The sequence below is a fragment of the Chiloscyllium plagiosum genome, chromosome 39, assembly GCF_004010195.1.
Source record: "Chiloscyllium plagiosum isolate BGI_BamShark_2017 chromosome 39, ASM401019v2, whole genome shotgun sequence".
Taxonomy (NCBI): Eukaryota; Metazoa; Chordata; class Chondrichthyes; order Orectolobiformes; family Hemiscylliidae; genus Chiloscyllium; species Chiloscyllium plagiosum.
This window is the reverse complement of record NC_057748.1, coordinates 20,298,093-20,310,659: the sequence shown is the minus strand read 5'-3', so window position 1 is coordinate 20,310,659 and position 12,567 is coordinate 20,298,093. Positions and strand designations below refer to the sequence as shown.

Here is a 12,567-nt window from a genome sequence, read left to right as displayed (position 1 = left end):
CCCTTCAACGCAACATGTCTGCATCAATCATGACGCTATTCTAATCCCAACTGCCTGCACATGGTACATATCCCTCTATTCTCTGCCAGTTCATGTGTCTGTTTAAATGACTCTTAAACTTCATCATGGATATTTCATGGTCCCTTCTAGCCCTCCGAATTTCTTTTTTTCTATAACAAAATGCACTTTTCTGCTTCTTTTATACTCAAGAGGCATGTTTATTTCTGTTTCATAAACCTTCCTTTTTTTATAACTAAAAACTTATATCATCTTTCATTATCCCAGGTTCCCAAATCTTACTACCCTTATCTTTCATCCTCCCTAGAACTTGCTAGTCCTGAACTCTAGTGGATTTACCTTTAAATAGCTGCCCCCAATCCAATTTTTCCAGTTCCAATTTAATTCTATTGCATTTAGTTTTCCCCCAATTTAGCACTTTCACATGAGAGTCAGTCTTAGCTTTTGCCATAACTATCATAAAACTTACAGAATTATGATCACTGTTCCCAAAATACTCTCCCACTGAAACTTTGATCACCTGGCCAGGCTCATTCTCAATATAACGATGTATCTAAACTGGCTCCTTCTCTATTTGGACTATCTACATATTGTTTCAAGAATCTCTCCTGAATACACTTAACAAACACTGCCTCATCAATGCCTCGAGCATTGGGAGTCAGAGTGAATATTGGGAAAATTAACATCACCCACTACCACTTCCTGTTGATTTTACATCTTTCCATGATCTGCTTACATATCTGATCCTTCGATTCCTGCTGGCTATTGGGAAACCTATAAGTATAACACCATGATGGGAAATCTGTCTTCCTGGATTTGCCATCCAAGATGTCCTCTCTTTGTACAGCTGTGACATTCTCCTAAATCAATAGTGTAACTCCTCTACCTCTATTACATTGCTCTCTATCATGTCTGAAACAATTAGATTTTGCTGACCATCTACCTCAATGCACTATTTCCATCTACACTATTTCCAGATTCTTTAATGTTAATAGTTAACAGAAATCTATTAATTTTGGTCCTGAAGCTGCTCAACGATTGAGCTTCCACAGCCTCTGGAGTAGAAAATTCCACAAGATTTACTATGCTCTTGAAAAAAGCTCCTCTTCATCTCAATCCGAAAAGGGTGACCTAAGTTTTCGAGGTTATGTCCGATGGTTCCAGACTCAGCAGCCAGGTAAAAAAAAAACATCTATATTCACTGTCATGCCTCATAAGGATTTGCAAGTTTCAATGAGATCATTTCTCATTCTCCAAAACTCAAAAAAGTATACAACCAGATTCCTTAATCTTTCGTCAGAAGGCAATCCTGCTATCCCAAAGATTAGTCTGGTGCACTTCTTGCATTCCCTCCATGTAAAACATATTGTTCCTTACATAAAGAGACTAAAACTGTGTACAGTACTCTGGTGGGGGGGGTGTCACCGAAACTCTATACAATTGCGGCAAGATATCTTTCCTCTATCCTCAAAACTCTTGCAGATGAAGGCCATTGAATCATTTGCCTTCGTAATTGATACACCTGCATTCCAATTTTTATTGACTCATGAACAACGACTCGCAGGTCCCTTTGGACACCAGCACTTCCTAAACTCTCACATTTAGGAAGTATTCTGGCTTCGTGTTTTCTTCTACCAAAGAAGAGAACTTCACACATATTTGCTTTGTATTCCATCAGCCAATTTCCAGCCCATTTACTTAGCCCGTCCAAATTGCCTTTCTACTTCCTTGCAGCCTTCTCTTGACTTGCACTCCCACCTAGGTTATAGTCAGCAGTAAATATAGAAATTATACAATTAGTTCCCCAAATCCAAATCATTTGTAGAGATTGTGAACCTAACCCTGATATAGAGGTTTACAAAATCACGAGGGGCATGGATAGGATAAACAGATAAAGTCTCTTCCCTGGGGTGGGGGAGTTCAGAACTAGAGGGCATAGGTTTAGGGTGAGAGGGGAAAGATATAAAAGAGACCTAAGTGGCAACCTTTTCACACAGAGGATGGTACGTGTATGGAATGAGCTGTCAGAGGAAGTGGTGGAGGCTGGTACAATTGCAACATTTAAAAGGCATTTGGATGGGTATATGAATAGGAAGGGTTTGGAGGGATATGGCCAGGCGCTGGCAGGTGGGACTAGATCGGGTTGGGATATCTGGTCGGCATTGACAGGTTGGACCGAAGGGTCTGTTTCCATGCTGTACATCTCTACGACTCTATTCCATTGGTTACAGCATCTATCCCAAGAATGATTACTTTATTCCTACTCTGTTTTCTATCTGTTAACCAATTCTTAATCAATCCTAGTATACTGCCACTAACACACATGCTTTAAGTTTGTTTCCAAAATTCCATGATGGACCTTATCAAAATCTTCTAAAATTCCAAATTCACCATATCCACTGGTTCTTCTTTATCTGTACTACAAGATTAGTAAAATATGATTTCCCTTTCTTAAATCTATGTCGATACTGCCAATTTTGCTATTCCTTCCTCTGTCTTTAAATAATGGACTCACATTTGTTACTTTCCAGTCTGCAAGAAACTTTCCAGATTCTGTAGAATTTTCAACAATAAAAGAAAAAATTACTGGAAATGGTCAGTAGGTCAGACAGAATTTGAGGAGAGAGGAACAGAACTGATACTGCAGGTCGATGACCTTTCATCAGAGATAGTGGAATTTCCTAGTGGAATTTCCTGCACTTGCCATTTTTACTTCAATAATTTTGAAACTAGGATACACTGTTTCGATTACAGCAACCTAAAATATCATATGTACTTGGTTAGACAATGAGCATTTTCTCACAGCATTATGAGTACAGCATCTGAATTGCTGTGGTACAGACAACAATTTGTATTTTTATAGTGCCTTATGCTGAATAATATGCTATAAATTCATGAAAACAAGTCAGCAAGTCATGAAAACAAATTTAACAAATGTGATTAGTTTCTGCATTTACACCAGAAAATGAAAAAGAAAGCTGCAAAACCTCTGCTCCTATTTTGTTACAGATTATTGATTTGGAGGTAGATTTTTTTTCCCTCAGTGGAACTGCCTTGCCTCACATCTCAGAATAGGGAGAAAGTAAGGACTGCAGATGCTGGAGATCAGAGTCAAAAAGTGTGGTGCTAGAAAAGCACAGCCAATCAGGCAGCATTCGAGGAGCAGGACAGCTGACTTTTCGAGCATAAGCTCTTCATTGGGAAAGATGATGAAGAGCTTATGCTTGAAACATCAACTCTCCTGCTCCTTGGATGCTGCCTGACCAGCTGTGCTTTTCCAGCACCATTGTTCTGAGATGTGAGTCAAGAAGTGTGGTACTGGAAAAGCATAGCCGGTCAGGCAGCATCCGAGGAACAGGACAGTCGACGTTTCGAGCATAAGCTCTTCTTTGGGAAAGATGATGAAGAGCTTAGGCTCGAAACATCAACTCTCCTGCTCCTTGGATGCTGCCTGTCCGGCTGTGCTTTCCAGCACTATACTTTTTGATTCACATCTCAGAACAGTCATAAAACTGGTAGGAAGATGATTAAATACTTGCCAAGTTGTGCCTAATGAGCTCCTTTGCAAAATCAAATACAGGAGAAGCAATGTCCATTAAATTTTTTAGTTCTGCCTGTGAAAAGAAAACAAAACTGATAAAATTAAAGGTCATTATTTTCTCGAAAACTTACACAAATTTTGCAAACACAAAAACATCTATATGATTATGCAATTTCTGAATAGTTTTATAAAATGAAAAAAACTTCCCTTCTCAGCACGTGGGCATCACCAGTAAGCATTTTCTGTGTCTGTAGATTGTTAAGGTGCAAAGACAGCCTTTAGTAGAGGGATGTGCTTTTCCTGTTGGATGTGGGAGATTAGGGAGAATTTCAATGCTACTGATGATTATGTCTGCAGGAAAGGTGTTGATTGCAAATCGTATCAGATCACATGGATAGGTTGGAGTGGCAGTTAGAGGCAATGAAGAATTTACAGGAGTTAGGGGGTGTGACGGATGGTGGTTTCATGAAGAGAGAAAAACCGCAGATATAGTTGGGTAGATGGGTTACCTCTAGAAAAGGAAGGAGAGGGAGACAGGTAGTCTCCTGTGGCTAGCCCCATCTTAAACAAGTATTCTGTTTTAGAAAATGTAGGGGGTGGCAGTCTCTCAGGGGAATGTAGCACTGACAGTCAGGCTTCTGGTACCGAGACTGTGTTGAGGGGTGTGCCAGGTTCCAAACAATCGATTGTGAGAGGGGTCTCTCCATTCAGAAGCACAGACAGATATTTCTGCAGCAGGCAATGAGATATCAGAATGGTGTTGCCTCCCAGCTGCCAAGGTCAAAGAGGGGCTACAGAATATTCTCAAAGAGGAGAGAGACCAGCAGGAGATCGTTGTACACGCTGGAACCAACAACACAGGAAGAGAAAAGGACAAGATTCTGAGGAGATAATATAGGAAATTAGGCAGGAGGTTAAAACGTAGGTCCTCAAGAATAGTAATATCTGGATTACTCCCAGTGCCACATGCTAGTGACAGTAGGAATAGGAGGTTAGAGCAGATGAATGTGTAGCTGAGGAGCTAGTGCAGGGGAGAAGGATACACATTTTTGGCTCAGTGGAATTATGTCTGGAGTAAAGTGACCTCAATAATAAGGACGATTGCACCTGAATTTGAAGGGGTTCTAATACACTGGCAGGGAGATTTGCTAGAGCCACTTGGGAAGGTTTAAATTTGGAGTGGGGGGGGGGGTCAAATAGTCAAGGCAAGTGGGAGCAAAGCAGAGAACGAGATAGGACCGATCAATTTAACTGCATTTATTTCAACGCAAGAGGCCTGACAGGTGGGGTAGATGAACTCTGGCATGGTTGGGAACATGGGACCGGGATATCATAGCTATTACACAGATGTCACTCAGGGATGGACAGGACTGGCAGCTTAATGTTCCAGGGTATAGATTCTATAGAAAGGATAGCAAGAAAGGAGGGAAAGTAGCATTTTTGATTGGGGATAACATTACAGCTGTACTTAGAGAAGATATTCCAGGCAGTACATCCAATGAAGTTATTTGGGTGGAACTGAGAAATAAGAAAGGTATGATCACCTTATTGGGATTGTACTATGGCTCCATACCCCCTCCCCGCCACCCCCCACCTCCAATAGTCAGTAGGAAATTGAGAAACAACTTTGTAAGGAGATCCCAGTTATTTGTAAGAATAATAGGATGTAACAATAGGGAATTTTAACTTTCCAAACATAGACTGGGACTGCCAATATTAAGGTTTCAGATGGAGAGTAATTTCTTGAGTCTGTACAACAAAAGTTTCTTAATCAGTATGTGAATGTACCAATAGAGAAGGAGCAAAACTTGACCTACTCTCGGGAAATAAGGCAGGGCAGGTGACTGAGGTGTCAGTGGAGGATCACTTTGGGGCAAGTGATCATAATTCTATTAATTTTAAAATAGTGATGGAATAGGATATACCCAAAAGTTAAAGTTCAATACAGGAGGAAGGCCAGTTTTGATTGTATTTGGTAAGAACATTCAAAAGTTGATTGGGGGCAGATTTTTGCATGTAAAAGTGACTGCTGGAAAGCAGAAAGCCTGAAAAAATAAGGTAATGAGAGTCCAGGGATAATATGTCCCTGTTAGGATGAAAGGCAAGGCTGGTAGATGTAGAAAATGCTGAATGACTAGAGTAATTGAGGTTCTGGTGAAGAAAACGAAGGAAGCATATGTCAGGAATAGACGATGGGGATTGAGTGAATCCCTAGAAGGGTATAAAGGCAGCAGGAATATACTTAAGAGAGAAATCAGGAGAAAACAAAAGGACATGAGAATAGCTTTGGCAAATAAGGTTAAGGAGAATCCAAAGGGTTTCTACAGATACATTAAAGATAAAAGAATAACGAGAGAGAGAATAGAACCCTTTAAAGATCAGCAAAGCCGCCTATGTGTGGAAATGCAGGAGATAGGGCAGATACTAAACAAGTGTTTCGCATTAGTAATTACTGTGGAGAAGGATAAAATAAATACTTGGAAAAATAAATAGCTAAAAGTTGAAAAGTGTCCATGTTACAGAGGTGGAGGCGCTGGATGTCTTAAAATGCATAAAGGTAAATAAATCCCCAGAACCTGATCATGTGTACCCTATAATTGTTTGGGAAGCTGGAGAAGTGATTGCTGGGCCCCTTGCCAAGATATTTGTATCATCAATAGTCACGGGTGAGGTATCGGAAGATGGAGGTTGGCTAACATGGTGCCATTATTTTAAAAAGGCGGTAAGGAAAATCCAGGGAATTAAAGACCAGTGAGCCTGACATCAATGATGGGCAAGTTGTTGGAGGGGATTCCGAGGGACAGAATTGATATGTAAATTTATACTTGTTTGGAAAGGTAAGGACTCATTAGGGATAGCCAACACGGCTTAATGCGTGGGAAATCGCAACTCAGTAACCTGATGCAGCTTTTTTGACAGGAGGATTGATGAAGAGGATTGAAGAAGGTAGAGTGGTGGACATTGCCAAGAAGCTTACTTCAGAGTTCAACAGGGCGTTGATCAGATGAGCCGAGGAGTGGCAAATGGAGTTTGATCAAGATAAATGTGAGGTGCTACATTTTGGTAAAGCCACTTTTGGAATACTGTGTTGAATTCTGGTCTCCCTGTTATAGGAAAGATGTTGGGAAACTTGAAAGGGTTTAGAAAAGATTTAAAAGAATATTGCCAGGGTTGGAGGGCTTGAGCGACAGGGAGAGACTGAAGAGATTGGGGCTGTTTTCCCTGGAGCCTGGGAGGCAGAGGGGTGACCGTATAGACGTTTATAAATTCATGAGGGGCATGGATAGGATAAATAGGCAAGGTTTTTTTCCCAGGGTAGGGGATTCCAAAACTAGAGGACATAGGTTTAAGGGGAGAGGGGAAAGATTTAAAAGGGACCCAAGGGATAACTTTTTCATGTTGAGGTTGGGGCATGTATGTAAGAGCTGCCAGAGGAAGTGGTAGAGACTGGTACAATTACATTTAAAAGGCATCTGGATGTGTATGTGAACAGGAAGGGTTTAAGAGAAATATGGGTCAAATGCTGGCAGGTGGGACTAGATGAATTTAGGATAGCTGGTGGCAAGGATGAGTTGGACTGAAGAGTCTGTTTCTGTGCTGTACATTTCTATGACTCAATGACAGCATTTATTGCCCATCTATAATTGCCCTTGAGAAGGTGATGCTGAGATGCCTTCTTGTACTGCTATAGTCCGTATGATGTAGATATGCTCACAGTGCTGTTTGAGAATGAGCTCCTGGGTTTTGACCTACTGGGACGCTTCCTTGTCCAATTAAAGCAATGTCAGTATACACACCATCAATCTGTCAGCTTGAGCTTGTGGTGGAACTCTTATTTCTTTCTTAGTTGAAAGACTTTATCTTTGTATTTTTGACTGTGGACTGAAATGGGATAAGTTTTGCTTTAAAATCTAAAGATTATTGAAAGAATTGCTGCATTTTAAAAAAAAATAGGTTACCAATACTTACACTAAATAGTGTTTCCATTGCTAATGTTTCAAGGGGCAGATTACTACATATGAGCTGGAACCAACGAGATGTGAAATACAGCTGGCAACATGTAGTAGATTGGATTGTGGAATTATAATCAGTTGTTGATGACAAAGGTTTTGTTTTTGCTCTCAATTACATGATTGGTTTCCAGGTAGCCTAACACCTTGTAGGTGGGTTTGATATAGTCAGAAGCCTTTGGACCTTTGAAAGGGGACATGGTGTTCTTTTCTCTGCTAAACAATTCCTGAAGTCTTAAGAAAACTAGTTTATATTCCCTCACCAGACACTGACTGATGCTGCTTTTTACCAATAAATTTGAGATTTTATAATTTGTAAACCACGCCTCCTGCGAGTGAAAACCACCTGTAGAAGAATGAGACCAATGAATAGCAGATCCTGACAAGCCAAAACAATCTTCTCAGCAAATCCTGTGGACAGGAGCCACTGAACTGACTTCTCAGTTTTTTCTTCCATCCATAACACCAATGTTTTATTGTGTCTGTCTGCATGTGGGTGTAGAGGGAGTGTTATATGGGGTTAGAGTTTTAATCAGTAAACGTTTCATAGATGTTTACTTGTAGCTAATAAATAGTAACTCTTATTAAGAACAGAAGCTGGTCCATGCTTTCTGTTAACTTGGGTTTAAAAAGTCAGATAAATTAGGGAATTTTGCAAACATGGATAAAATTTTTAACTTCTGTGACAAGTCTGGAATTTGATTTCCCAGATGCTACTTCAGTGAGGCATGACGATTAGTTGGTGGGCTCCAGCACTGTTGCAGACCTTGAACATAATTTAGGCTTACTCTCCAAGTGTGTCATGACAGTGTGCTAATTATCAGAGGTATCTTGAGTCAGTCACAATGGGCTGAAGTTTTGCAGAGTTAGGAGAGGGGTCTGGGATCTGGATAGATTTGGAGATCTGGATGGTTCATCTATGGGATTTGGCCAGTTTGTGTATAGATCTGAATGGATTTGGACAGATTTGAACAGAAAGGATCCCAGCAGATTTAAACAGACTTGGGTATTAGTGAGTTTAAATAAAACTTGGGTGAGACGTAGAACATCTGTCTAATATAGGTTACTTGCAGTTGGTTAAATCAAAAGTGGGGGAAATTGCTCTTAACATTGCTAAAGAGGATCTGGGTTTCGAAGATACTTCCCAAATTTGCCAACAAAGTTTATAAAGACAGAGAAGGGAGTCACTTTTACAATTAGTAACAGGCTAAAATTGGGTTCAACTTAGGATAATAGGAAAACTGAAATTGTAGCAGAGTTAGGAAAGCATTTAGGTGTATCAGAGAAATAGTCAAGTGGGGTGGAGTTAGAAAGGATTACGTTGCAAAAGATAAGTGGAGTTAAAGAATGAAAGGAAGGCAAGAGAGATTGAATTAAGGTTAGAAGCAGAGGAAAACGAAAAGGAGACGAATGCCCTAGCAGAAGAAGGGGAAAGAATGTTCGAGTTGGAAGAGATGAAGTTGAAACTTGAAGCAAAAAGACTTTAAATGACAAGATAGAAAGGATGATGAGCAAATTTATTGTCACCAACAGCCTGGTTAGGGATATACAAATATGTCCAAACGTTATCAAAATTTGATAAAAGAGACATAGAAGCCTTTTTCATTTCCTTTGTAAAACTGGCTAAACAGCTGGACTGGCTAGAGACTGTGTGGGTTATGTTAATTCAGACCAAGTTGGTAGGCAGGGCTAGTGCAGTGTTTGTAGCACTGTCAGAAGTGCTGTCAAGAGATTATAAAGCTGTTAAACAGGCTATTTGGAGTGGCTATGAATTGGTACCAGAAGTGTATTGATAGTTAAAAATCACACAACACCAGGTTATAGTCCAACAGGTTTATTTGGAAGCACTAGCTTTCAGAGCGCTGCTCCTTCATCAGATGGTTGTGGAGTATAAGATCGTAAGACACAGAACTTATAGCAAATGTTTACTGTGTGTGTAACTGAAATTATATATTGCAAAAGACCTGGATTGTTTGTTAAGTCTCTCATCTTTTAGAATGACCAGGTTGGTTTCAGTTCTTTCATATGTAAATCGCAAAACATTTTTAAAAAGTTACATTCTCAAGTGAACTTTAAAAATTCGTGTCATGTCGGCCCAGATAATGCATTTAAGGTGTAGCTTCCCTGTGTGAGACTGTCTGTGCCACAATGGTCAGACTGAATCTAATCGAAAAAACGGATTTACAGAATCTCACATAGATTCATGTAGTTTTTGAGCAAAGTAAAATGTAATTCTGCACGTACACATTCACCCCACAAACTTATATGTGTATGTGTGCATGTGGGGGGAGAGGGCAGTTACGAGTGCTTGTGAGAGAGTGTGTATATGTATGTGAGTGTGAGTGTAAAGGGGTATAAGTCTATGAGAGGGTGTATGTATGAGTGTGGAAGTGTATGAGAGAGGGTGTGTGTGTGTGTGTGTGTGTATATATATGTGTTTTTCGTGCAATGAGGTCACCTGTAGTGTGACATGACCCCAAGGTCCCGGTTGAGACCATCCCCATAGGTACTGAACTTGGCTATCAGCCTCTGCTCGGTCACTTTTCGTTGTTGCCTGTCCCGAAGTCCACCTTGGAGGATGGTCACCCATATAGATAGTGGTTCAAAAACACAAAAAATGAACCAGGTCAGACTTATGTTGAATTTGAAAGAATTAAACATAGCAATCTCAATAGATGGGTGAGAGCATTAAAGATAGAAAAGACATATGAGGGTCTTTTCTGGTGAGAGGTTATTCTGCTGGGGGAGTTTAAAAACTCACTTCCAGAAATGATAAGAACTCATATTGAGGAACAGAAAGAAGGACTGCAGACATGGTGGATGAATATGCATTAGTGATAAATTAAAATTTAGCTTCCGACAAAAAATTTCAGTCCATGAGGGATAGAAACTGGGAAAAAAGGGAAATCTTTCAATGAGAAACCAGAAGTAGATCACACTGGGAACAATTTACAGCAGGTGAAAAAAGAAACCCAAGAGGGTGAACAGGATGTGAAAGACTTTAGGTGTTTTCCCTGTAGTAAGATAGGATACACAAAGACACAGTGCTGGTGGTTGAATAAAGCCACGAGGAAAGAGGATGTGGTAAAAGAGGCTAAAGCAGTGGGATTAGTTGAGGTAGTGAAGAAAATCCCAAAAGAAGTCGAGGAGCTGCAGAAAAGTACACAGCCTAGTCATGGGCTGGATAGTAAAATAGCACCCGGTCTTTACGAAGACTTCACTGCTGTGGGTAAGGTTTACTCAGGAAAAACAGGGGGAGAAGGTAAAGAAATTAAAATATTGAGAGATATGGAAGCTAGTCAGTCTGTAATAGTAAGAGATGAAAGTATTTGCACTCCATCTGAAATGTTACATAGGAGTGTGATAATCTGTGAGATAGATGGAGATATATTTAGCATTCTCCTGTGTAAAATCAGGTGGGGAAGTGACAGTGGAAGTGATTGAAAGAGTGTCTATTCCAGGAATATATTTTGTTCTTGGAAATTACATAGCAGGATCAAAGGTAGGAATGATGCCCTTGTAGTGGAGAAGCTGAAGGAAAACCAGAGAACTGAGGAGTTAACAGAAAAATACATCAGAATTTTTCCAGACTGTGTTGAAAGAAGATCCCACATTCCTAAGTTAAAGCAAGAAGGAAAAACAAAAGAGAACGATGAAGGAGTTGTGGTCCAGTTAGCTGACACCCTGTCTGATGAAATGGTAAAGGAAAAACCTGAACAGGTAGAGGATCAGGCAGACATGTTTAGTTCTGAAAAGTTACTGGAGTTACAACAAAAAGATGAGACAATAAAGGATTTATACACCAAAGCCTACTCAGAAAAGGAATTAGAATGTATTCTTGAGTGTTATCTAAAGGATAGAATCCAAATGTGAAAATGGGATCTCAGCAGGTTTGTGCAAAGGAGAAATGGACAGAAATACATCAGATTGTGTTGCTGGTATCATACAGACAGAAAGTATAACACATGAATTACCAGTAGGAGGTCATCCAGGAGTGAGGAAGACTCAGGCTAAGATACAAACGCATTTCTATTAGCCTGGATTGCATGAGGATGTGGTTAAATTTTGCCAGGCATGTTACGTGTCTGGTAATTAGAAAACCTCAGGCGGTAATAAAACAGTACCTTTAGTACCCATTCCTGCATTTCAGGAACCTTTTACAGGGGTCTTAATTGATTGCAGAGGACCCCTACCTAAAACTAGGCAGCACAGCTCAGTGGTTAGCACTGCTGCCTCACAGCTGCAGGGATCTGGGTTTGATTCCAGCCTTAGGTGACTATCTGTGTGGAGTTTGCGCATTCTCTCTGTATCTGCATGGATTTCCTCCCACAATCCAAAGATATATGCAGCACGGAATCTGATCCTTCGGTTCAACCCGTCCATGCCGACCAGATATCCCAACCCGATCTAGTCCCACCTGCCAGCACCCTGCCCCTATCCCTCCAAACCCTTCCTATTCATATACCCATCCAAATGCCTTTTAAATGTTGCAATTATACCAGCCTCCACCACTTCCTCTGGCAGCTCATTCCATATATGTACCACGCTCTGCGCAAAAAAGTTGCCCTTTAGGTCTCTTTTATATCTTTCCCCTCTCACCCTAAACCTATGCCTTCTAGTTCTGGACTCCCCGACCCCAGGGAAAAGACTTTGTCTATTTATCTTATCTATGCCCCTCATAATTTTGTAAACCTCTACAAGTTCACCCCTCAGCCTCCGACGCTCCAGGGAAAACAGCCCCAGCCTGTTCAGCCTCTCCCTATAGCTCAACTCCTCCAACCCTGGCAACATCCTTATAAATCTTTTCTGAACCCGTTCAAGTTTCACAACATCCTTCCGATAGGAAGGAGACCAGAATTGCACACAATATTCCAACAGTGGCCTAACCAATGTCCTGTACAGCCGCAGACTGACCTCCCAACTCCTGTACTCAATACTCTGACCTATAAAGGAAAGCAAACCAAATGCCGCCTTCACTATCCTATCTATCTGCAACTC

The 12,567-nt window shown here is 40.6% G+C and overlaps 1 protein-coding gene across 4 annotated transcripts in view; it reads right to left on the bottom strand.

Annotated features, from left to right (window-relative positions):
* The window catches only part of ttc26 (tetratricopeptide repeat domain 26), a 91,540-nt gene that overhangs the window by 47,883 nt on the left and 31,090 nt on the right, over positions 1–12,567 (bottom strand). For all 4 annotated transcript variants that reach the window (XM_043679967.1, XM_043679964.1, XM_043679966.1 and 1 more), the window contains one exon: positions 3,558–3,632. In XM_043679967.1, the coding sequence (XP_043535902.1) occupies positions 3,558–3,632 (75 nt within the window). The remainder of the gene's footprint in view (positions 1–3,557; positions 3,633–12,567) is intronic.